This window comes from Perna viridis, chromosome 7 (assembly GCF_037379345.1).
Source record: "Perna viridis isolate PV_CMFRI_1.1 ecotype Kerala chromosome 7, ASM3737934v1, whole genome shotgun sequence".
Classification (NCBI taxonomy): Eukaryota; Metazoa; Mollusca; class Bivalvia; order Mytilida; family Mytilidae; genus Perna; species Perna viridis.
Window position 1 is genome coordinate 24,425,478 of NC_142451.1, and position 27,950 is coordinate 24,453,427.

The 27,950-nt window shown below is 32.7% G+C and overlaps 1 protein-coding gene across 2 annotated transcripts in view; it reads right to left on the reverse strand.

Annotated features, from left to right (window-relative positions):
* Positions 1 to 27,749, reverse strand: part of LOC148611929 (uncharacterized) — a 33,967-nt gene extending 6,218 nt beyond the window's left edge. Inside the window, exons 1-14 of one of the 2 annotated variants that reach the window (XM_088592944.1) lie at positions 27,612 to 27,749; positions 24,839 to 25,221; positions 21,756 to 22,028; positions 20,370 to 20,545; positions 17,160 to 17,360; positions 15,846 to 15,978; positions 15,030 to 15,258; positions 14,474 to 14,647; positions 13,915 to 14,165; positions 11,159 to 11,466; positions 3,429 to 3,687; positions 2,518 to 2,639; positions 1,839 to 2,086; positions 1,234 to 1,381 (exon numbers count right to left, since the gene is read on the reverse strand). In XM_088592944.1, coding sequence (XP_088449070.1) covers positions 1,234 to 1,381; positions 1,839 to 2,086; positions 2,518 to 2,639; positions 3,429 to 3,687; positions 11,159 to 11,466; positions 13,915 to 14,165; positions 14,474 to 14,647; positions 15,030 to 15,258; positions 15,846 to 15,978; positions 17,160 to 17,360; positions 20,370 to 20,545; positions 21,756 to 22,028; positions 24,839 to 25,184 — 2,868 coding nt within the window. In that variant the 5' untranslated portion in view covers positions 25,185 to 25,221; positions 27,612 to 27,749. Of the gene's footprint in view, positions 1 to 1,233; positions 1,382 to 1,838; positions 2,087 to 2,517; positions 2,640 to 3,428; positions 3,688 to 11,158; positions 11,467 to 13,914; positions 14,166 to 14,473; positions 14,648 to 15,029; positions 15,259 to 15,845; positions 15,979 to 17,159; positions 17,361 to 20,369; positions 20,546 to 21,755; positions 22,029 to 24,838; positions 25,222 to 27,155; positions 27,173 to 27,611 lie in introns of those variants that run through there. The other variant, XM_088592946.1, reaches the window with a different exon arrangement.
* Positions 27,750 to 27,950: the final 201 nt, after the last annotated feature.

Below are 27,950 nucleotides of genomic sequence, written 5' to 3' on the forward strand. Positions count from 1 at the left end.
ATTCATATTACATAATCACCTACATTGTATTAAAGTTGCAAAATAATTTCAAAGAGATTGGAAAAGTTTTACCTATAAATGGAATTATCTGATTGACATTTTCCCTAAATCTCATTGGCCAAACAAAATATATACCTGTATCTTGTTACTATGGTAAAACATTCCATGTTGGATTTTATTTTTCCTTTTATATTATTTTTTTCTGTTCACAAATGACATATCAAACAAGTTTTGTCAAATATACTTGGATTTATTCCCAGTGATGACTACATTTCTTCAAGGATAACTATTGAATGCTCTCATTAATAACTAGGCAAACTCCCTACACATGCTACTGCATATCTTGGTCGAGCCATTTGGTTCATGAAGTCAACTGCGATCTGAATTAAGTGCATGAGCTTATCCAGAACTTTGAAACTAACTTGGTAATATAAATGATTTTTACTGGAATATTTCCAGGTCTGTGGGTTACAGTCAAGGTGGGTTGAGTTACAGAAAACAAAAATTATTTGGCCTCAATACTGTATTCTTCCATGAATTGTGCGCACCCCCTTCTTGGCAAGATAGATTGACAAAAAAAGTTAGTTTCAGTGTAAACATGCACTGGCAACCAAGGAAGAATCACAAGCAGAAGACAACATTGAGATGAAAGGATTCCAGTATATTTCCTTAAATGCGTATCCTTTCAAAATTAATCTTTTACATAAAAGAATTTTTTTATGATTCACTGCTTTTGCAAGCCATTTATTGTTTAATATACAGCGATGTATTGAATCCATTCAACGAGTCATTTAAAATTAATCAATGGCACCAAGTTCAACCGTTTATAAAAAAGATGTTTTAATTTGCCAAGCTTGTGTAATGATATTTGATATCTGGAGGGAGTGTTTTAAGAAGCTAGTCGTGGTTTTCGTACCAACCATGAAATGCAAATTTTGTACTATGAAATGCAAGAAAATGGCATTGATGGATAGAACAACTATTAAATAGCAGTAAAAATTTTGTTAATTTCACATAAAACTGTTCTCAAATATACAAAATGGCTCAATGTTGTTTTTTGTTAATGACTTCCTTTCTGATTCCCAGAAATTATGTCTCCACAAAAAAAATCTACAAACTCATTGTTTTGGTGTATACCACACACCCTGCTCCTGGAACAAAGAAAAAGTTGAAAAAAAGTGTGTGGTATACACAAAAGAATACAGTATGTTTATCTATCTACTTTTTACAAACCTCATCAGCAGTGACTTGAACAGATTCGACACTTCTTGCAGTTCTAGTTTTGACCACTCCTCTACTAATAGGACCAAACTTTGATACAATTGGTTTGGAATCAAAAGGAATAATGTTGTCATCATCTTCTGATGCAATAGATAGCCTCCTATAAAAGAAAAAAATAGCATTACATGGGAGATTCAGAGATAATAATGTTGCCAAAATGTTTACACAATTCAACAATTTTCAACAACAAAAAAATAGAGGAGTTCCAACCTCACGACATACACATGCTAATCACTATATGCCCCACGTCTATAAAGTTCAGCTAAGTTACATGTATCAGTATAATAACTTGTGTCTAGCAGGCAATTCTAATAAACAGCTAGGCCCAGAGTATAAAAAAGTTCAAGCTGCATGCAGCAGCAGATGTTTCTTGCCTCTATTACTAACTGCTACAGACAGATCCGTCTGAATTCAAGTACAAAATTTAAATCAAGTGTCAATGCCTGATAAAGAATGTTGACAGGGCTGAACTGCAACAACTAAAGAGAGTTTCGAATGTAAGATGCTGTTTTGAGCTTGAAAAAAGTTCTGAACAAAAAACCAAATGAGCATCTAACCTGTAATCAGTTTCACTCTCACTATCATCTCTGTCATAGTTATATTCCTTGTTAATTTTATCTAACTTCTTGCTGTTGTCCTGGTAACCACATGGAGTATAACTGTATGCAAAGTTCTTAGATCTGGAAGTAGTCTTCTTTGCTTTATTGCATTCCTGTTGAGTAGGAGGAGCTGGTTCAACTGGGGCAGGGTTATCTGGAATGTCTTTCAACCAGTTCAACATGAAGTCTGTTGTATCTGAACCACTCTGAAAAAGAAGATGTTGTTTAAGGTAGATGCAGTCCATATCTAGTTTTTATAGATGTAAAAAATAAAGAGGAGCATTGATGAACTTTCTAGAAAGAGGAAATTAACCCTGTCTGGAAAAATGAAAAATGTGAAGATACCAAGATTTAAGTCTGCACAAAAGGTCAACTACTGTGAGAGTATTTTTGTTCGTGCGGTACCAATTTCCTTGTTTTTTAGGGCTGGATAAACCACGAAATTTGGTTCCCAAGGAGGAAACTTCCCACAAATTCTTCTCAAGAATCTACCAACTGATAATTTTTCTCTAAACCATGAAAATTGGTACCTGTGAATAAAAGTACTTTCTTGTACGCACTACGATGGGAAATTTTAATGCATTAATGAAACAAAAAAGGATAAGGCAACTAATAAAGTGAAAGTGTGTATAGTAACCTCATTCCAAACATCAGAACCATCTACTACTAAATCAGGGTGACCAACATTGGTGTCTGTATTCTTAGTCCAGGAGGAAGCTGCCTCACCACAAGACCAGTTCTGATATTCACTGTCCCATCCTGCATGAAATACATTTACGTCCATTTTATTTTTAAATGCACGGTTGAATTACTGTAGCAAATTTGCATGGTAAGTAATTTACTAAATGTTTAAAATAGTCATGAATCAAACAGTAGTTCACAATCTGACTTTTTTCGATCTTCTGATCTTCAAGATCAACGTCCAAAACACTAGTCAACCATGTTTTTTTCAACGTAAACAGTCAAAATGCTATACAGTTGACCTGTTTTAAACCACTTTAACTCCAACTGTAGTTATATCTGAATACATTTAACTTGAAATTAGAGGTCACCTACCTAAAAAAATGTTTTTTTTTACTTTCACCATTGTGTCAAGGCCTTTCCTTGTGCCACAAAAAAACCTTCATACAATCATATAAACCCTTTCATGCTAATTTTCTGAGCAGACATAGTAATTCCACGAACTAGGAGCAACACTTTCATGAAAACTTGCAACACTTTCATTTGGTAGAAAAGTAATAAAGCTTTAACAGGAATAAGTAGCAAATGTCTTGTGGAAATAACTGATTCTACTAAAAAAATTAGCACAAAAGGGTCTCACACCATAGATAATACAACTTTAACAACTTGACATGGTGTATTGAACTCAGTTGTCAGACCTGTGACTAAATTTTTTGCAACTATAAGATGGAAAATTAGGGCTTTGAAGCTTTGAATTCATAGCTTACAGGCTAACCCACCATATTTGCATAATTCAACTTCAAAAACCTTAGAATTTTTCCTTTCACAATGATAGCTTACATGCACACAAACCCAGATCATTTATACCTGAGCCGGCTGAGGTTTCTTTGCCTGACAAAGCTGATGGACTCTCCTTGCATGGTAATCCTGTCAATTTAGATGTTGCAACTAAATCTGGCAATGACTGATCCAGTGATGATGTTGTCCATCTTCCTGTAGATTTCTCTGATCCCCACTCAGCTACAGATGTTCCAGCGAAAGAACTGCTATTCTTACTTGATGAACATTTATGTAACCGATTAAGGATCTCATTCCGTCTACAGTGAAGATCTTTCAGTATTGCATTCTACAATTAAAAATTACAATAATTATTAACAAAAAGATCATAAGAAATATGAATGCTACAAAGAAAATGAAATATTTGTGATTTTATAATTTGGTAAATTATTATTCAAATGAAACAAAAATATACAAAAGGTAGAATTTTCCTTCTGCTACAAATTATGGCTAACCTGATACATCTAATGACATTGATTTCTGATTTTATCAAGAGTGAAAGTCAAGGATATAACCATCAAAACAATGATATCAACATACACCCCCTAAAATTCAATTTTGAATTCTTTCACCCATGATGTACAAAGTTTGATGATTTATTTCACAACATTAATAAGTTCAGACTCACCTTCTACATCTTTTACTTCTCTTTTCCTTTTATAACCATTACCCAGTGTGTATTGATGCTACAAATTTTTACAAAACCACCAAGTTTACCATAGACTTTCCAATATGAAATTTTTACACAATCTTGTTGGGTGAATTAAGAAATATCACTTATGGGAAAAGCTAACATATCATAAACATGGAATTTATTTGCACAATTTTGAAGCATGAGAAATGAGAACTATAGAGAATATGTTCATGATAAACTTTCTGGCCTTGTAAGAAGTAACTGATTTAATTCTACATACAATTAAAATTATGTTTGTCTAAGCTATTCTTTATAAGGTTATCTGTGATAGTCAAATGCCAACCATGTAGTGACAATGACATATTACACATTTCTTTACAGGAAAATGATTATACATTATGCTAAACCACCAACACATTTTTCTGGAAGAGCCTTCTAGTTTGTTTCCTATTTGTGTTAATGACTGATGCTTCTTTTTTGGGGGGACAGCTTTCTCAGTAGCAAGCCTTACAATCCCAGTGGCAAAAAATTAATAAATAAACTACATCTATTTTTATTACTAAAACGACATTGCTATTACTTTTATTACTATGAATCTGCCCAACTTAAAAATAATACAAGCATTTTAAGCAGTTTATTCTTTGTCCCTCTTAAAGCTTCCTATGAGATAATGATACATTTCCTAATTGAAAATTAATTGATCTATCAACTTTTTTGCTAAGTTGTCTCCCCTTAATTGCAGCCAGAGCAGGTATCTTGGGAGGACAGAAGTGGACATATTCTCCTCAATAGAATTCCTTTTACTATTATTAATAATCAAACCGATTTTCAACATTAAAAAATCTCCAGGCAGTCAAATATGTATCGAAGAAAAATTTTAGACATTTCAAGACACCTGTTCCAATGAAAGACAACTCCCTCATAGAGAAGGTAAATCTGAATACCTCAAATAGAGAATAAAGATATAGTTCATGTTAGCTGCATATAACCTTATTCATTATCTCACATAAGATAAATAACATATGATTTATTAATGGTGAAACAATTTTTACATCTATGAATACATAATCGAACAATAAAAATCCTATATGTACACCTTACAGGGCTGTTCCATAAGGTTCCTTTATTTTAATACTAGTAATAGATGAATTTACAAGAGGGAAAATTTTAAAACTGATATAGTAACTTTTAAAAACATCAATTTTATATCTAAGGTAACCATGAGGATAACCTTCTAACAACGCTACATAATTAAAAAAAAAAATCAAATAATTTACTCATATCGATTACTGTTCACATGAAAGTACGAACAAAAGTAAAGAGGGTGATAAGGTATGAAAAATGAATAGAAAATTTCTACCAACTCACTGAAATAACCCAGGAACAACCCTACAGCAGAAAACTGTCATTACAATGAAATCTCTACAAATCCTTGGTACAAAGATTTAGAAATCAAAAGTTCCCTCCAATGAGGACAATAATTTTGTGATTCACGAGAGTTTCTCATTGCAGCTTGTAAATGATAATAATACTGAAAGGAACAGTAGTTGTAATAGCTTTAATTCAACAGCTTCTCTTCTTTCAACTTAAACTTGCTGGCCAAATAGCTTCTGGTTAAAAGGTACAGCTACTTTTCATGTCAGGCAAACAGAAAAAGTAAAAGGCTGAATAATGTTTTTAATCAGTTCTTCGACTACAATTCAGCATTATCTTTCCAGCTATATAGTTTAAGTTCCAAGTTGGAAGTTATAGCACACCCATCAATGGATCAACTTTATATTATGGAGTTTTTGGACACTCACAATTCTTTTTCGAGTATTTACACTTTCTAACCAATAAACGTATGGTGGGTAATATTTTGCATGTGCCAAATTTAAGGATTGACTCTATGAATAGGGGTATTAAATTTTCATGGTCCTTTTTTCTGCATATTTAGATTTAATGGAATGGGAATTACATTAACTTAAATTTGGCGAGCTTTAGTTTTCGAACCTCCCAAAACCTCACAAATATAGCGAAAACTAGAACCTTGCAAAAATGTTGTCCTAGGGTATCCTATAAACAAACAACAGAATAAAAACTGAATTTTAAGTTAGTAATCCTGGGTCTTGAAAAGTAGCTGTACTTAATTTCCACAACAATTATAGGTCACTATATTTAGTCAGAACAAATGATTCCCATTGAACAATAAAAACATTCACAATGTGGTTTTTTATGATACAAGTGCAAAATATTCCTTGAGAATTCAGGGACAATTTTAATTTTTTTTTTTTTTTTGTGATTTTGTTCAGATAAATCTTAAAAGAAGGATTTCTGACAGAAGTGTTTATAAACCTGCAGAACAATAGTCAGCACATCTTTAAAGATTTCAGCAAGAGCTGACAATGTCATAACCTCACCAACAATGTCACAACCTATCTTCTTTTTATCCAAAGGTGCTCTTTAATAAATAAGCAAAATATAAGCTAATCATTATAGGCTTTAGACTAAAATCAGTACAGAAAGTCTGCAAGAATAAACACATCTGTTAAAGGGTGACTTCTTTTTGAATAGTTTAATATCTAGAATCTTGGTTACTTTGATTACTCTTTAAAACTTATTTAGTCAATTAAGACAAATTTTGCCAAGATCACAAAAATCTCTATACCACAGATATAAAGCTATAATGATACCATTAAAGATATATATATATATGACAATATATCATAATTGATAAATTAGTCCATCATTTACAAATGTAAACATTATTATACACTTGACACTGAAAATATGATAAAAATCTGTTCATTTTACAGCTAAAATGCTTCACACAAGTTTTCATGCAAGTTGCCAATATGCTTTACTATGCTAAACAATAGGTGGGGTGAAAAAAAGGAAAGTCATTACTTTAACTTCACTTGCATATACCATCTACAGATGAAGTAGATGGCTAATATATGACTGACAAAATACTTTGTTCATAAAACATCAATTTCATTTAGTCTAATCAGTCTAAAGTCGCTTTTTTTTAAACAGCTTTCATTGACATATCTTCATGTTGAAGACAAACTAAACACTAACTAGTAATTTCCATGAATAGGCGTGAAATGAAAAGCACGATAAGCCCTAAAGTTTTACAATAAAACCATGATCCTTACAACAACTTCAGTTTGTGTATTGAAAAATCAGTAAGGAACCTACCATTGAGCATTAGTTTTTACTAAATGTTTTAATTACCGGGGTACTGCTAGAATTTTTTGTTTTGAATTGCAGTACAAGGGGCCTTTTATGTATTTTTGTAGTAAGTAAAAGATATGTTTTTCAATGTACCCCCTTACCTTAGATCACCTAAATCAATATTCTACAATCTTAGTTTACCAAGAATGGAATTGCCAGAAGCCGACATTTTAAAAGATGAACTACTGGGAATTATTTCCCTTTGAATATTAATTTTCATAGGAGCAAGAAAATGGATGGTCATATGAGGGATTTACAGTGAGCATTTTATTGTTAGTGGGATACCAATTTTTGTGGTTTTCAAGGGTTTGGTAATCCACAAAATTTGGTTACAAACACACACTAAATTTTCCATTCGTTTGTATGATGGAATTTTCAAATCCACAGTTAAGAATCTACAAATTTATAATTTTTCTCTGTACCATTACATTTGGTTCCCACAAAAAAAAGTACTTCCACAATATCTGTTAATAATTTCCAAACGAAATAAATAGAGAGAGAAAAACAATGGAATTTTGTAACAAAGAAAATAAAATTATATTTGACAAATATTGAGGTAAGTTTGTGACAAATGTTATTCTAAACATAGTAGTTGGTATGTAAAGTACAAAAGTGACGTGTATAAAGAATATAAAGAATAGAAAATGAAAATTTGAGTTCCAAAATTGAAGTCATTACACAGTAACTTATTAGCTTAACCAATTGGCTAGGTAAAAACACATATTTCTATTTTTCAATGCACATAATATTCATAAAAATAATGTATGTATACATACTACACAACAACAAGAACATACAAGTTAAAAATGTACAATTATAGTAAAATCTTAAAATCATATGTGCACTGTAAACATGAACATCAACTGATGTTATAAGTATAAATGTACCATTAAATGTTCAGATTTTTGACATGGATGTCAAGTTTCTAGAAATTTTGACATACCTACAAGAACATGTACTTAAGTACCAGTTTATATAAAAACCAGGCAGGAGGTGATTCATGCATGCCAATAACTCACCAAATTCATTTTTACTTTTAATTCAGAAATAGTTACAGAAAAAATAATCTGCCTTATTTTTTCTTCAGGTTATAGCACTTTGCATATGAAATTGGCAATTTGCAAGAGTTATCATTAATATGGTAAATTTAAGTGGGAGATGGATGCTTGGTTTTCTAAAAAACACATAACTGAATACAGAAAGGACTACAATTACATAATAATTTAGCATATGTAGACTGAAAAAAAATTTTCTTCAGAGGATTACCTACACCACGAATCACCTCAATCATGGGCAGTGTCTGAATTTTATATGGACTGGTACATCATTAAATTCAACCACAGAATATGCCTTCATATGTTATTGTACTAATGAAAAGTATCAGTGATATATGGATATGAGTGTTTTGGATATCTAATCCTTTCCTTCACCATAATCCTAAAGAAACTGAGGAAGATTCACCCGATTTAAAGGTTAAGAATTTGTACATTAAGTTCTGAACCCTCTCCTTGCCTTTTCAACCTCAAAAAAAAAAAACTATACATATCAAACAAAATATCATTTAATTAAAATATTCATATTTTCTTCATACACAAATCACTTAATTAACACAACATTGATGTTTGATAGATTCTTTTCACAGTAAGCAGAGAACTTAAAAGTTAGAATTGTAATGCTTTTCCAATTTTAAAACCTTTGAAAGTGCTCTATTACCGTACATAAATACATCAAGCAGCAATCTAATGTTTCATAACCTGTTTCTCTAATTTTCAATGAAGAATGCTTCTTCATATGTCATGCAGGAAGTTTTAAAATTTTGTTTATATAGATTAATAACTGCCAAAACGATACAAATTAAATTCCTTGAAAACGGGGGCAAGAATTAGAGAAAGGCAACAATAAAAAAATATTTGTGATAAAAAATAAATGACTTTATCATTGACACAAATACTATTAAAATCAAGTATCTTTAACTTTATCCTTAAAAAGTTGAAAATAAATGATTAATTTAAGTCTAATTGTCCGTATCACCATTAGAATGGTAGTGAACACTTTCAACCTGAAATTGTGGAATAATTTGTTGGCTGTGGAGAACTGGTGAGGCAGCATCCTGCAAGAGAATTAGACAATTTTACCATATAACATCCTAAACACATGGGGAAAGCCTAATGCAGACTTAGGACCATTCATCCATATGGGACTTTTTTTTTACTAGTTATTGTTTAGGAAGACCAATGGAGAGAAAAATCCATAAGTGTATGGTTTCAAGGGGTTTCAAATCATTACCTTGACTTGAAATCATGACATGAAACCAAAATTTCCCTTGGCATAAAGTCAAGATATAAAATGTATGACTACCTTGGAGAAAACATTCAATATCATAATTTTAATTCAATTCAAAGACTCAAAATTTGTTTGCAATGACTGGCCATAATTAAGAAATCACAAATATCTGTTTTAGAATAAACCATAAAGATTTCAGCAGAATTCCATCTTTCAATTCTTGAAAAAGGAAACCAATGAAACAAGCCAAATGTGTTATGGTTTGTTCTGCACATATGTACACATACCTCTTTCAACCCTGACATCTAGCTGTGCAAAAAAGATGACACATAATTACATAAATTACAATGATTTAATCTATTTAATCATAAATCTCATTAGAAACTTATAAATACTTTTTTTTCAGTGTGACTTTAAACATTTTTTTCTTAATTAATATTGTGCATGAAAACATATTTGTTTAATTCCCAATCTTGAGCAGTTAATGTTATATTGCTAGGCATTGCTGAAGAATGTCAGAGAGAATATTTCATGGACTTCAAGTAATTAAACATGTTTTTTGGGTTGTAAACAATGTGAGGAGTTTTATACACATATGTGAATCCAGCTAGTCACATTGCTTGTACAATGGCAGACCACACCCATAAATGTACACTGATTCATCAAAAAATATTGTGGAAATTCACTCATAATTCAAAGTCTGACTTTTGAAGACTTAAAAGTGAAAGATAAGGACTTAGAATATGCTTTTCACAAGCATAAAGCACAAAACATTATGAGGTATTGAAATATAATCTTAGAGCAATGTAGAAAAGAAAATGAAGCACAAAATTTAAATATGTTTTTCGAAAGATAGCATTGTTCAAACAATACTTCTTTAAATAAAATTTTTGTTCCAGGCTAAATATAAAGCAGTTCCAAAGAACACCTTCATTAAAAAATCAGACTGCAGTCCATGTTAAAGTAAATTTTCAAATACAATAATGCAAAATGCCACATATCATTCTGATTGAACTTTATACTAACACCTCAGTTTCTAAAAATTATCCTTGACAGCAAAACCCCCAAAAAATATAATTTGCCTTTTGTGAAGGCAAATGTAAAATGGGCACTAATGCTGATTTTACAACAAAAAAAAAGAGAAAATACTGTGTTTATCAGAATGAAATGTCAGCTTGAGATTAGAAAAATCAGAACATAATTAATGTCAAAACAAAGTGATCTGCTAGGTGTTTCTGTATTCCATGGACCTTCTTTGAACATGCAGTGAATTCCAACAATACTTGAACACTGTTAACACTCCATTTTTGTTTACCTTTCCAAAGGGACATTCTCTCATTTCTTGGAAGACAACTTGTTTTTTTTCTTTTGTTGATGAAGCTGTAAAGAAAGACTACAAACCGCTGATGCACTGGCATCAACATATCCCATACTTACCGCAGTATCAAAAAGAAGAGTTTAATTTCATTTTATCATTCAAATAAATTGAAAATAAACAAGGCATATCACAATCACCTTGTGTCTTATCCAAATTTCATTGTGTTAAAATGGTTTTGATCCCATTTTGTAATTTCCCACTCTTCTAATTGACATTAAGACTGAAAAAGAAACAAAAACCATGACCTACCTGACCAACTTGTGGCTGTTGTACACATCGATACTCCTCAGGATGGTAGCAATACTGTTGATTAGAAGGATGTGGTCCCACCATAAAGGACTCAGCATAGGGATTCAGATTACTATGAGGCTGCTGGCACATGTCATAAGACATATAGGATCCCGGGTATGGAGGAGGTGGTGGCTGACATCGAGCAGCCATGTTGTAGTCCATACCAGGTTGAAAGGGATACTGTTGTGGGGGCATCATTCCCATGCCATACATCGGAGGCCTGTATCCAGGAGGTACTGCAGGGGGATGTTGGTAACAAGGAGTACCTGAGTATTGAAAGAAAGGACAAATAAGTTTAAAAATATGCACCTAGCCTATTATGTCATTTTTGATTAAAGAAACAGCTTTTTTTTCTGAAATAGGAAAGTTCTATTCATTAAATAACAAACATTTTACTGCTTATAAACACTATCAAATTGAAATTTTAAGTTCAAATCTTAAAATGAAAAAGCAGTAACAATGAGTTGTAAGTGATTCCATTAATTAAAAATTCAAGTATGTAATGGCTAAAAACATGTCTTCAGGTTCAAGACAAGGTACTTTTTCATTTAAAAAATCCAGATTTGCTGTTTATCAACACTAACACCTACCTACCCAAAGCAATAAAAGAACAGCATTCCAATATCCCCCACAATAAAAAAATTGCAGAAAACTTTAAATTTACTGAAATTTTCAAAGTCTAAGGGCTGTAACTTCGGTAAAAATCATTCAACAGTAACCAAAATTGAACTTAATCTGTAACTTCTCATAGTAAGACTACATACAAAGTATAAAATCAATTGGTAAAAGCATTACAAAAATTGAAGAACTATGTTCCAATATCCTCCGTGTAAAAAAAAGGGTTGGAAAACTTTAGATTCACTGAAATTTTTAAAGTCCAAGAGCTGTAACTTCACAAAAAATCATTCAACCATAACCAAATTTGAACTTAATCCGTGACTTCTCATAGTAAGACTACATACAAATGACAAAATCAATTGGTAAAAGCATTACAAAATCAAAGACGGAAGTTGCTAATTGTCAAAGATTTTGGCACTCTATCATTATCCAAAATGGTACAAATGCAATATACTCCAAATTCGGGCGACTTCAGCTAAAATCTTGGTGCTCTTTCGTACCATTACGACCTGAATGGCAATATATAGATATCGCTATCCTAAGAACTATAATCAATTGTAACGAATGCCTGGGTTTGAATAAAAAACTGGGTAATGTCACATAAATTCAATGATCTGCAGCATTTAGTGGAGTATAACTATATGTACATATTCATGCAAATCATATGTGAATATTAAGTACTGAAATCACGAGTTCAAGAGGTTGCTAATAATATTAACAACTTAAAAAAGTGTGGAAAACTGTAAATACAGTGAAATTTTATAAGTCCAAGGGCCATAACTTCCATAAAAAACATTAAACCATAACCAAAATCGTACTTAATCTGCAACTTCTCATAGTAAGACTACTCACAAAATATAAAATCAATTGTTAAAAGCATTACAAAACAAGAGGCTCCCAGGAGCCCGAATGGTTAAATTTTTGCCTTTCAAGGGCAATAACTCTGACAAGAAGTTGTCCGACAATTTTGACTCCATGAAGACGGGTAGGACTTATCATGAGGATCATTTCATCAATTGAAAGTTTCATCATATCTATTATAGTTTTCAAGATATTGACTGAAAACTGCAAAAAAGACATAATTTTTTGCCTTTCAAGCATATGGAGTAGTCTGACAGCTTTGATCCCTGGAGACTTTGTAGGCCTTATTATAAGGATATTTTAGCAATTGAAAGATATTGGCCAAACCAAACGGTTATGGAGATATATGTAAAAAACTGCTGTACGACCCTATGTTCTATTTTTAGTAATGGGAGCCATGTTTTTTAACCGATCAAAAATCCAAACATTCATTGTTAAGGATACCCTAAAAAACAAAAATACCAACTTTCATTGAATTCTGAATAGCAATTTTTGAGAAGAAGATTTTTGAAAGGAATAACATCAAAAACAGCAAAATAAGTCAAAAAAGGACAATAACTCCAACAAGGGTCAACAGATTTTCAAAATTTGACCACAGATAGATCTCATCATGCTGAATACTTGTACCCACTTCAGACTTTGGCTAAACCTAACGATTTTGGAGATATATGCAAAAATCTGCTGTCTGACCCATATGTTCTATTTTTAGTAACATCGGCCATGTTTTTTAACCGATCAAAAATCCAAACGGTTATTTTGTGCAGGATACTTTAAGGAACAATCATTACAAGTTTCATGCAAATCTATTCAGTAGTTTCTGAGGAGACGATGTTTGTAGAAATTGTTAACAACAATGACGACGAACGCCAAGTGATGGCTGTAGTTCAAATGGCCTACGGCCAGGTGAGCTAAAAAAGTACTAAAAACTGTCAATTCACTGAAATTTTCTTAGTCCAAGGGCCATAACATCCATAAACATCAACCAACCGTAACAAAAGTCAAACTTAATCTGCAACTTCTCATAGTAAGACAATGTACCAAAGATAAAATCAACTGGTAAAAGCATTTTTTTTTTCTATCAAAAAGATTTCTTCATGAATAAGGCCTCTTTCAGGTCTATTTTTTATCAGAAATTTTTTTTTGACTAAATTGAAAGTTTTGAAAGGAAAACGACAAATATTTGTTTAATGACCTTAGAAATGAAAGGAAAGACATTTCTTCTGAACAATATTTACCATAAGACATCATCCTTGGTAGATTCATCATAGGGTTTTGGCAGGCCTGGTAATAATCTGGTGGAAAACAGTTCTGACCAGGGTTAGGTGAGTATGTAGGGACTCGAGAGTTCATGGTGCTAGTCCCTCTCTGTAGCCCCGACGTATCTGTTGGACTGGAAGTAATGGTCATGTTCCCCATTGCAGATGATAAGCTTGATACTTCATGCGTTGACGGTTGTTGTAATCCTGATGGTGTTGGGTAGGTGTGTCTATAAATATATCAAGAAATGAAAATATGACAAACTTATTTTCATTCTTTTTTTATCATGGTTGTAGTAGTATAAAGCTCTTCTGGATGATTTAAAATTTTAATGTATAAATGTAACAAAGAATATTTTTGTTAAAATACAAATTCAGTAGACATTGATTCAATATGAATGTAATCTTTCCTTTCACAGGGGATTGTCAGTCTTATTAAACAATTGTTTTACTGAGTAATATCTATAAAACAATCTCTAAAATATGGTTTTGGACTGTGGATAAAAAGGTTTATTGTGAAGACTGCAATATTACTTACATTTCATCTGCCACAGAATCAATCGTGTTGGTTATATTTCTAGACATCTCTACAGCCATTAGCTTTTCAGCTGTTGTTTTAGTGACACTCTCAAGTTCTAATTTCTCACGAGGTGTCAGCGCTGATGTTGTGAGAAACTGTCCCTTACCCAATTTTTTGTTCCTTGCTCTATACCTATAATAGGATTATCAACAATCATAAAAAACAGCAGTGGTTGCAAATATAAAATAAAAATAACATCAGACTAAAATGAAGGAACTGTGATTAAGCCCTTGAAAAACACTTTTATCACTGTTATTTTACTTTGCAAGCAATTGATACAATTACAATGTTCATAACTATATATGAAAACTACTTGCATAAGAAATGTTCAGCAGTTTAAAAGGAGTTGCAAATACAAGTACAGTTGTCATAGACAAAAAAGGCCTATCATATATGAGTCCCCAAATATACATGTACACTGTAGATTGAAAAATTAATTAGCAGATTACTAGACTTCATTTGTTCATTGAAATAGTTCTGATATAATAAAATTCATAAATATCTGGTTACTTACTTTTCCAGTTCATCTTGTGAGTGAGCAAAGGTACAATTGCCTCCCCTTGGACAGGTGCCTCTCTGTACCAAATCTCTACACATACTAGTTTTATATCTAAGGTTAGGTAGTGTTAATACCTCCAAATGTTTGGATCCATTGCTCTGTATAAAGTCAACAAGACCCTGAACCACTGTCTTTATAGATTTCATTACTGCTTCTAGATTTTCCCAAGATGGAGCTTGAGCATCTGGAAAATGCATTCTAGATTTTCATTATTCATTATATGCTCCTCTGTGCTAAAAGCCAACTACAGCTTAGGCCATGAAAAAATATGCTTGTTTCAGGTTACACTGGATTAAAAAATAGGGTAGGTCCAATAGGTAGGCAACTTTTTTAAAATTAATTTACATAGACACTTATGGGAAGAATATTTGACTTCTATAGTGCTCAACTAAAAAATTACAGTTTAATGACATTTCATAAAAAAATAACAATAAAATATACTAGGGATTGGCAACAAAATGTGGGTAGGTAGGGTAACGTTAAACAATTTTCTTTCTCTGGCCTTACTGATCATGTTTGAATTATTTTAGGGCATACAACTTAATTCCGTGCATCAGAATATCAAGATTCATATTTGCTACTAATTCTCTGTTCAACACGTATTTCATAAAGAAAGGACTTAGTGCTGCAACATATTTTCAGGACTTTTTCATGCTGATGAAATAAGTGAAAATTAAACACTTCCCAAATAAGTTAAGAAAGCATATCTTAGTGTAAAATTTGAGAAGTAATCAAAATGCTGCTTCTCTGACACTTTCTAATCTTTCTCACCTGGATTGGGATCAACACTGGCTAGCAATTCCAAGTGTGGTTGTAATCTCTGCAGTCCACAAGGATCCCCTGTTCTTTGTAATGTTATAATCAACTCATTGACACTCTGAGCAAAGGACTGCGGTGTCTGCAACTAGCAAGAATGAAATGAATGTTGTATATAAACCTGATTTATTCAACGGGTCATAGTGTTCCTTTCCTCGTTTGTCTACCCCGGACTTGACTTTTTATGAGAAACTTGGCAGGTGTTTCTAGAAAAGTAAAGGACGCTTACCCTACCGGTGCACCTGGTCCATGCTCCCAGATTTTAGTGGAGTCCGAGTTGCTCATTTGCTTTTGTTACTTTGTATGTATGATTTTAGTTACTTTATGTTCTTTGTTGTGTATGTCTGTTTTCCATGTCTGGTCTTTGTCCCTGGATTACATTCTTTTGATTACCGCTATAACCTTGGTTCCCTTGATTACTCTGATACAATATGTGTAGATAGATTGTCCTGATAGAAATGGCCTATACTATTTCTCTCCTTGTGATGGTAATATTTGGACTTCTATAGACAGATTATCCTGATAGAAATGGCCTATACTATTTCCCTTCTTATGATGGCAAGATTTGGACTTCTATTGACAAATTATCCTGATAGAAATGGCCTACACTATTTCCCTCCTTGTGATGGTAAGATTTGGACTTTTATAGACAGATTATCCTGATAGAAATGGCCTATACTATTTCCCTCCTTGTGATGGTAAGATTTGGACTTCTATAGACAGATTACCCTGAAAGAAATGGCCTATACTATTTCCCTCCTTGTGATGGTAAGATTTGGACTTTCCAACATGCCAGGTTTAAAAGCATCAATATCTTAACTTTTCCAATAGAGTGAAATATTTTAGAATTAAGTTTTATAAGTAATGCTTACATAATTCTACTTCATCACTTCAATGCTTCAAAGTGATATCCTTTAAGTACATGGATCATGAGAAAACATATGAACAGAAAAATAACTGTTACTTTACGTGTATTTAGGTAAAAAAAAAGGTTAAAGGGGCCGTGAATGCCAACCTTAATACCAATTCGTTCCATCTGAACTTTTAAGATTTAGTCAAACACATCTAAGCAGGCTTATTAACCAAATGTATTCAGAAATAACCTCTTTTATAAGACTATGATCAAAATATCCCTATGTAGTGCATTCTACATGTATGTAAAATTAACCTGTATTTGAAGACCAGCTGTCTTAAGTGACCATAGTTTTGCTCTCCCCTAGAAGGTAACTTAAGACAGATTTTACTGTATTGGAACTGTCTTTAACTTACTTTATCAATTATTGACTGCATGTGAGATTTATGACTGGTATCTCCATACAAGAGAGATGACCATTGGTCAGGGGCAATACGTAAACCAGCCTCCATGGCGATCTGTACTATCTGTGAATCATGTTCTCTTCTTAACGCATCATATGATCTGAACTCTTCCTTTAACTGCATGAGAGATGATTCTTCTTCTCTTTTTGATACCTTTATCAAAACCAAACATGAAAGTGTGTAGATAATTACAACTTTTTATAATTCAAGATTGGGATTTTAAAATAACAAGTCTTTACTACAGTTTTTACCAGTCTCAGACATAGGGCTAGTGGCTAAAGGCACAGACCCAAATATGTTCAAAATATTTTATCACCAGCAAAGAATCATGCAATACATATTTTTATTTTTGATAATTTGCTTAAAATGTAACAGTTAACATGAATTAATATGTGGCTTTTCATATTACCCCTGTTCAAAGGAGATATAAATTGTAGAGAATGTACTATAGAATTTAAAACTAAAGGAGATAACTCAGTAAATGACACTTAAATACAATAGAAACTATTGAATATTCAAAGTGAACAGATGGACTGGAATGAATGATTATTCATTTCAACATTAGACCCATAAAACAACTTAATTACAAAAATAAAAATGTGTGGCTTTTTTTCCAACGCAGTTGGTATAGTTTTGCTTTTTATCCTTTGACCTTATGGACGCTCCTCTATGGAAACGAAAGTCACCTGATTGCAATTGTGTTTCCTGATTGGCCAAGTACTGATAACTTACTGGCTTAAAAAAAACTGTATCAAAACTTTGAAATTGCGTTCGAAAAAAATTTGAAATTGCATGTCATGTGCAATGTGGGAAACCATTTTTTTTTTCACAACTTGCCATACTGGCTAGTGGAATACTGATCTTGCTAGCCAAACAGAAATTCAACTAGCCAATTTTTTTTTTTTGTCTGTACTATCATCTGTTTTCTCTTGGATTTGACTCTCTTCTGCCTTTCTTTTTCTTTCTTCAAATATCTTTTCATTTGTTTCTAATCTTTTCATTTGTTTCTAAACTTATCAAAAACTTTTCCATTTTCAAATATTCCCTCCCGTTAAGTTTTTCAAGTACTTAAATTACTCCATTTCTGAAATCATATTTTAAAAATAAAATTATATTTCAACAGATTCATCATCATGAAACAAGAAAATATTTGTCATTTGCTTAATGTTCAATTTTATTTTGACAATAAACAACCAATTTGCAAGGTAACATTTCATAAATTACCAAGATAATTTCTTTTGACTACTAATACGAGATTGGGACCATCGCGTAGGTTTTGGCACATCCCCTTTACCGGAAATTAAAATGGCAGATCGTAAACAATGCTTTAAAAGTCAATAAAATTGTGCAAAATTCACTTGACATATTCAAGCTAAACTTCTTGATATGTAGATATGTAGGGAACATATTTTTAATGTATGATGTTAAGGGATGTTTAACTAAATAAGCTGTTGGCTGGTTAGCTTTCCTTGGAACTCGCCAATCAAATGACGATCGAAAAATTGACGAGTGTAAGCTAATGAGAACTTGCCAAATTACACATCTACTGGTATTTGTCGAGCTGGCGAGCGGTGGTTTCCCACATTGCATGTGTCATATTCTTGAAAGAAATGTCGACTTAGAAGTAAAATTTTACTGCGTCTGCCATCTTTTTTTAAAAGATAGTACTTCTTTAAGTTGTATCACATATTAAAAGATAGTACTTCTTTAAGTTGTATCACATATTAAAGAACTTGCATGATTCTTAAAAAGACTTATTTACAAGTGAAACATAGGCATATATGAAAGTTAGGGCATTCCATACAAGTGAAGTATGTTTTGACATCTAAAGGTCGTATAAATCTGATCTCAGCATGGGTAGTGCTAACAAAAATTAATGTCTCCTATCAAAATAATTTTGATTTAAACTTAAGATGATTAGCACCTTTTCTTGTTGATAATTATCACTATAAAGAATTCTCCTAAGTGTTAATTAAATGCGTGTGATCTGTAGTTTCAAAGGTTACATAAAGCAAGACCAATACACCTATCTGCATAGCCCCTCTATATTTTTCAGCATAATAATACACATGTATTGTCAATATGAAAGTTTGAATAATTTTTGCTAAGTAACTTTTTAAGTTACAGAACCCATTAAGAAGATAACCCTTAACATGACAGAGGGAGAGATACCAGATCTATCCCTAGCATTACTCCAGCAGTGCCGGAGGTTGTCTGGCAAGCTAATTTCTGATTTGGTGCCATCCTAACCTCTAGTATCTGACATGTTGAAAGCCACCACAAATGTGAATAAGCCAAACAAGCATTTTTAAATATTCTTTTATTTACATAAAAGAAGTTAAACTCACCGGAAATCAAGCAATAAAAATCCAAGTGACCCGCCAGTTTGAATTAGGTCACTAATTTTACATAATTTATTTTTAACAATAGAGGCAATTTTTAAAGGCAATTTGTTGGTTAATTTGATATTTTCGTTTCACAAATTTTAAAATCTGTAATTTTATCAATCGGTTGTACACATTCAAAAGGCTGAAAACCAAATGTACAGTTCATTTTCACTGCTTTTATAAAGGATTTCCAGGATGGCTGGATTGTCTCATCAGGTAGGTCATCTGTTTTATTTCGGTTTAGTCATCTTCTCCCTTGTTATGGTAAAGAAACTGTATAAAATGTTTTAAATGGAAAATATTTTACAATTCTGCAGATTTCAAAGAATGTCAGAATGAGCAGTATGCAATATGGCGCTAAGGGTGTTGAGGAACTGAATTTCAACCTCTTACATTGTAGGAGAACCTCTAGCATCAGAAATCTGGAAAGTACTTCAGTCCTTTAAATTCTTAACTGTTTGCGACGTCATCAGTTTCAAAGACTTTGATTGGGAGTTGCCAAGGAAGTTAAGAATATTCTAAGGAAAGTACACCTCAAAAATCAAAGAGTTCCTTTCTTCTGTTTTTATGTGGTGTTTTCCATGTGAGACAACCCACGAAACAGCTGTGCCAGACCATGAATTACATGGCAGAATAAGCCAGATACTGTCAAATGGTACATCACAGACACATTTGCAATGCCATAGGCAATACATGAGTTTACAACTTCACATTGACCCTGGTTGCCACTCTTTTTGTCAGAAAATTTTTTACAGCTTGATGTATGTGTACATACCTTGAAGCATGAAGCTCTGTAAAGCAGCTGAACAACATGTCCTATAGCTGTTTTGGAAGCTTGAGGATAATGTTTCTCTAACCTCTGAACGACAAACAGGACTAGAACTTTTCTAGAGAGAGCTGAACCATCCTCTAAGGCCAGTAGTATCAACTTTAACACTTCTTCCTGCATAGCTGAAATGAAAAGTTGTTGTTACATTGTATGAATCAAATTGTTGATCTCCTATATAGAATATCAAAATTTAATATTACCTTCTTATTTCTAAATCTAAAATTATACTGGTCCTGGACAAAATAAAATAATTTAGATGACAGCAACATAATGAAGATCTGATTTGATTTAAACACTGTACAAAACCAGGGATGATTTCACAACATCTGCAATCAAAAATCATCCCTGTAAAACAGATATATTGGTTTCTAATTTTTATTTATTCTGTGAAAGGAATACTTCCACAGATCAAAATTTTAGTTGGTATTTTCTGATTGTCGTCTATAATGAAAATCATTCATCTCAATAAATCATACATATGATTATGAGTGCAAGATTTTGGTATTTAAGTGGACAAAGAAATTGACACCCTCTCCTTCATGTGTTTAGGAGTAAAAAAACTTTGGTATTTACCTGGACCAAGAAATTGACACTCTCTCCTTCATGTGTTTAGGAGTACAAAACTTTGGTATTTACCAGGATCAAAAAATTAACATCCTCTCCTTCATGTGTTTAGGAGTACAAACAGGTATTTACCTGGACCAAGAAATTGACACCTTCTCCTTCATGTGTTTAAGAGTACAAAACTTAGGTATTTACATGTACCTGGACCAAGAAATAGACATCCTCTCCTTCATGTGCTTAGGAGTACTAAACTTTGGTATATACCTGGACCAAGAAATTGACATCCTCTCCTTCATGTGTTTAGGAGTACTAAACTTTGGTATATACCTGGACCAAGAAATTGACATCCTCTCCTTCATGTGTTTAGGAGTACTAAACTTTGGTATATACCTGGACCAAGAAATTGACATCCTCTCCTTCAAGTGTTTAAGAGTACTAAACTTTGGTATATACCTGGACCAAGAAATAGACATCCTCTCCTTCATGTGTTTAGGAGTACTAAACTTTGGTATATACCTGGACCAAGAAATTGACATCCTCTCCTTCATGTGTTTAGGAGTACTAAACTTTGGTATATACCTGGACCAAGAAATTGACACCCTCTCCTTCATGTGTTTAGGAGTACTAAACTTTGGTATTTACCTGGACCAAGAAATTGACACCCTCTCCTTCATGTGTTTAGGAGTACTAAACTTTGGTATATACCTGGACCAAGAAATTGACATCCTCTCCTTCATGTGTTTAGGAGTACTAAACTTTGGTATTTACCTGGACCAAGAAATTGACATCCTCTAGCTCTAACAGCAGCCCAAAGATTAGCTGATAACTGCTGTGGATTCTGGTGCTGTAAGATAAGTTCTGTTACCGTCCTTTCTCCAAGAGATCTGGCTGCTCTGACTGCTCTAGCTCTTCCCTCTTCCTCTACCAGCTGACAGTTGACAAGAGTTACCAGTTTACGTTGCATTGGTCGACTAAGAATGCCATTGTTTGGTTCAGTGCTGTTATTATTCGTTGATACTGGTGATGCAGGTTTCTGTTCGCCTGAAAAAAAATTTAACGACAGAAGTCATAATACTGATAAAGTACAATCTGTGTAAGACTTGTTAGATGAGTGAAAGGCATTAAAAAAACAAGAGGCTCCCAGGAACCTGAATCCCTTATCTGGTTAAATGTTTGCTTTTCAAGGGCAATTACTCTAACAAGAAATTGTCCGACAATTTTGACTCCATGACGACATTGGTAGGACTTATCATGAGGATCATTTCATCAATCGAAAGTTTCATTCTATCTATTGATTGATAACTGCAAAAAACATAATTGTTTGCCTTCAAAGGGCAATAACTCTAGTGTACGGAGTTGTCTGACAACTTTGATCCCTGGAGACTTTTGTAGGCCTTATAATAAGAATCATTTCAGCAATTGAAAGTTTCTATCCATCATAGTTTTCAAGATATAGGCTGAAAACTACAAAAAAAGGTAATTTTTCACCTCTCAAGGGCAACAACCCTTATATGGAGTCGTCTGACAACTTTGATTCCTGGAGACTTTTGTAGGCCTAATAATAAGGATATTTCAGCATTGATAGATATTTGTCAAAGCTAACGGTTTTGGAGATATATGCAAAAAAATACAGTACGACACCTATGTTCTATTTTTAGTAAAGGCAGTCCATGTTTTTTAACCAATCAAAAATCCAAACGGTAATTTTGTCAAGGATACCCTAAAAAAATAAAAATACCAACTTTCATTGAATTCTGTACAGCAGTTTCTGAGGAGAAGATTTTTGAAAGTAATAACATCAAAAACCGCAAAAATTGTCCAAAAAGGGCATAACTCCAACATGTGTCCACAGATTTTCACCAAAATTTGACCACAGATAGATCTCATCATGCTTAATACTTTTACCCATATCAGAATTTGGCTAAACCTAAGGTTTTGGAGATATATGCAAAAATCGACTGTCTGCCCATATGTGGTATTTTTAGTAATGGCGGTCATGTTTTTTAACAGATCAAAAATCCAAACAGTTGTTTTGTGCAGGATACTCTAAGGAACAGTCATTATAAGTTTTATGCAAATCTGTTCAGTAGTTTCAGAGGAGAAGATGTTTGTAGAAATTGTTAACAACGATGATGACGGCGCCAAATGATGGCAATAGCTCACATGGCCTACAGGCAGGTGAGTTAAAAAAAACAACTGGCTATTTACAAAACTAATTGAGTACAACTGTGTGACACTCGTAAGAAGAGTCAAAGAGATTGAATACCCTACTGCAATTTACAATACTGTTTACAAATTTACATGTGTAAGTCCATTAAATGAAGTCAAAAATATATAAAAAAAAAAACACAATTCTTACTTAATTTCAAATTGATTTTTTTTTAAATTCTCGATGTTTTCACAAATGAAGCCTAACATAAAAATATGTCTGTTTGCTGTTTCCCTACCCAATGGTTAGAAACTTGGGTAGGTACATGTACGTAGGGGAAAAAATTTACTTTATTGAAATTTTTGGAAAGGAAGAAATGAAAAATTAAATGGGTAAGGGATGCACATATGTGAGGTAATAAGTTGGTCTTCATATCTTCGATGACTTGTATTATATTATCCTTATTTCTTTGTTGTTTATGCTATACAAAAAGGGTGTATCAGTTATATCATTAATATGTTAGTCTGAAATGTGATGATCCATATCTTGAATCATAATATATGCACGTCTTTTCTTATCTTGTGTAAATGCTTGATATTTGAACACAAGAATATAAAATTGACATCAAATGACCCAATAGAATATCATTGAACAAAATATTTATTAAATATAAAACAATATCAACAATGTCAAACTAGAATCTTTTACTAGTGAATGTTGACTGTGTTGTTGCTCAACCCATCATAACATCATAAGCAATAGGTCTAGGTCTTTAGTTATTGTTTGTGTCACTGTTGAGTGTTTGTTGGGCATCTCTCAAAACTTAAAAAATTACAGATCAATTTTTTTTTATATCAAAACTGTGAACCAATGTAATTGCCTTTTCGAAGTCTGGTTTAAAATTTACTGAGAAAATTTAGGCTGTTTGCTATTTGTCCAAGACAGACACTTATCAAGGGGTCAAATCATCAGGATGTCTTCAAACACATCTTAAAGATCATTCAATGCCCAATTGTTTTTTTTGGAAATTGTAAAGTATAAAAATGTATATTATAACAAATGGCACAAATTTAAAAGTATTCATGTATTTTCTTGTGATGGATGAACAGAATATCAGGACACTGTGCCGGGCATCCATCTTAAAATCTTATTTATTTAGTCGAGACAGCACTTTAAAAAAAGAACAATTAACATATTTTCCATGTGGTTTCGAGATACTGATGGAGAAATGGCTAAAAGGATGTCATTGCCCCAATCTTGGCCCACAGAAAAAGAATAAGGAAAAAAAAAATAGCAAGAAAGATATGGCTATAAAATAATTTCAGTTGGGTCCTTCAAATCGGGTGGGTCAGTGAACAAACAAACAAATCTATTAATTTAGGCCTGAATCTGGTATTTTTTTAACCTTATGTGTAGTGTTAGTGTATTATTTTTAGTTGGGTTCAAATCCTCATGGATCTTGTTCATTTCTTGAAAAGAAAATTTTTCACAAATATACACTGTTTTCAAAAGAATCAATGAAGTAGTGAAATACTAGAAAAATACAAACAAAATGAAAATACATGTTACATGTATACATGTACTCTTTAACTAGAGGAAATAGAGTTCTTTCAAACATCAATACTTGCACAGCACACCATGCTAACTAAATACATTTACAGTGAAACAATGAAAAAACAATTCTAGACCAAGAATAACTTACCGATATTGACAGGTCTTAAGTGTAAAGCCAATTCCTCAATACACCTTTTAGCTGCATTGTAATGCTTGACATGACCAGACATTCCTTTAGATGTAGTGGTATCAGTCTCAGGAACAGCAGCCCCAACAAGTTGAAGTAAAGCATAGTTTACAGGCAACTCAGAAATGTCTCTAGTTATAATGTTCTGGTCAAATGGGCATCGTTTCTGTGGTAGATTACAGAGACAGGTTCTACAAACTGTGTGTCCACAGGCCAAACTGATTGGACGATGATGTTCCTCATCAAATACATGAAAACAAACTTGACATGACAAAAATTCTGTCCATTGTGGGATCTGTACAGGCATGATTAAACCTCTTCACCAATATATTAATATGAATTACCTGAAAATACAATGAAAACACAGTAAGAAATCAGGGTTGAGAAGACAAAGGCCATTTGTCCCCTCTAATTGAAAATGGCACCTTCACATAAAAGAAATTGCTTCATCATTTTTTTTCCAACCATTAAGAAACAATTGAATGTATATAAATATTATAGTTACAAATACTGAATCATTTGATTAATGGTTTACAGCTGTTCCGTAGCTTAATTATTTATAAGAGGTGGCAATAAAAAAAAAATCCTTTACTGCACATGTTCCATTAGTGATTATTGTAAATGAATAAATTTTTTGTGGTGTACAAATTTTCGCTACTTTTGCAAGGACAGATAATCAAATAAAAACAATTAAACTGATTTTTAAAACTTGTTGAAATGCTAATCATTTCTCCAAATTGAAATGCATTTTATTTTTTAAAACTGGAAATTTGATACCTGCAAATGCAAACTCAACAGATTCCACAAGAATTAGCAACCAAATAAATACATTTAGTTTACAGAATATTGTACTTACATGTACAAGTTTTTCCTTATTCAAGCTGTCCTACACATACTTTGATAGAAGATTGAAATTATGCAGGAACAGTTGTTTTAGGGACCATTTTCTAAATAACACTGTTCTACTGCATTTTTGAAATTTAAAGTGTTATAAAAAAAATGTAAATCACCATGATGACAGATGTTACACCACCTTCAGGCTTATTAACACTATAAGATGCATTGTACCTGTAAATTTTACTTTTAAAGGTATGACATTTTAGTCTTGTAAACAAAGTATGCAAAATAGCCTTCAAATGAGTATATTAACAATACACGTGTACCTTTGTAAATATGCCATCAGAGTTGAGTAATGTGTATTACTGTTTCAGATTGAAATTTTGAGAATGTGTCATTTTTTAAAACGTTTTTTTTTATTTTAGAAATGATGATGAACAACATGTGTAAATAACTTTGTAAACTTCCGGTTGTCAAAAAATGTTGAACAGAGTTTTTCCACGATTTTTAGGATAGTTATAACGGTTTTAAATAAATTATGGATGTGACGTGTAGGATGCAGCTGATACTGTATTGTGAGGACGCATCCCATGGACACACAGTGTTTTAACTTAGCGAGTCCAGCGAGCTTTTCTTGCGTCCATGATGAGTGTATGCACTTCATCAAGAACCCTGGTCTAGTTCAGATAGGACACAAGACACAATGTAAATGGTGCTAGGCTCCTTATTATCTTATTAATTGACTTCTAAAATAAGAGTAGGAAATATGAAAAAACAAATATATTAAGATGTCATGGTCCTAGCAACATTTGACAGGGAGCCTATATGGAAAGAAGGGTAAGAGAAATATGCCCTTTGACCAAGTCTAATAAACACTGTATAAGCTTCTTGTAAAATTATTAATTTTTGTGGTTGGTAATTAGCATTGATTCTGTCACATGAAACTTATTTGCATTAAGTACATGTACCAGAGGTTTCTGTCCATCATGGAAACAGTGAAAATAAGTACAGCACAAAAATGAGTATTAATAGAATAATTAATTGGATAGAGTGAATAACCAAAATATGAATCTATCGTAGATTTAACGAGTGTGTGGAACTTGTTCTGCACATGAGTTAAATCCTCAAGCGTTCTTGGCACGAGTGTTAATATTTTGGTTATTCATGATTACCAATTAATTATTCTATTTATTATATAGATTTTCTTCATAATTTATTGATAATTTCAACATGAATTTTAAATTCTGTGATTGGCGGATAAACACAAAAAATGTGACGTTTTGGTGGGAGAAAGTCTGTGAGTGAAATTACCAAATTTATTTCAGTGTGAATTACCGAAAAAATTCATTACACTGGGAACATTTGATAAAACAGTCTGATGAGATACACATTTGTTTATGTGTTGTCAATTTTATATTACTTGCTGTGGTTTTATAATTACATGTGGTCATTTCGTATTTACGTTATGTAGGAACATCTTTACATTATGTCGTTTTGTCTTTATGTTCTGCCATTTCGTCTTTATGTTCTGTCATTTAAGAAAACCACTGCACGTAAAGATAAATCCACATAACGTAAATATATGTTGACATAGAGTAATCATAAAACGACAGAACGTAAAGACAAAATTGAAGAACGTAAAGACGAAATGGCAGAACGTAAAGACAAAACGACATAATGTAAAGATGTTCCTACATAACGTCAATACAAAATGACCACTTCATTATAAAACCACAACAAGTAATATAAAATTGGCAACACGTAAACAAATGTGTATCTCATCAGACAGTTTAGGCGTTCCATAACGTCTGGTACATTTTGTAAACAAACAAAATGGAAGATTTTACATGCAAGTCAGACAATTGTTAAAATGAGAAAATAATGCATTTCTACTCACTATGTAACACCTAAACGGTGAAAAATTACATCACACAGCATACTTCAAACTAACAGAAGCATCTGAATGTTTAATTGTCACAATATTATGTACAAAATACAAGACAAAACTAGCCAATGTTCAACCCATCTTGGTGGCGGCCGGAAAAATCTAGTTTGGTCAATCGGAACACCTCGGTTAATTACGCTCTTACGATAAGTGAAAATATGAATGTGCAACCGAGTACTTCCGAATGTTGCTACAAAATTTTGTGATGTCATAGGACCCCTCTTTTTCTGAGGAAGCCGGGTGTCGCCCGGCACTACTTTTCAAAGTGTCTGGATCCGTCCCTGTGTCCTG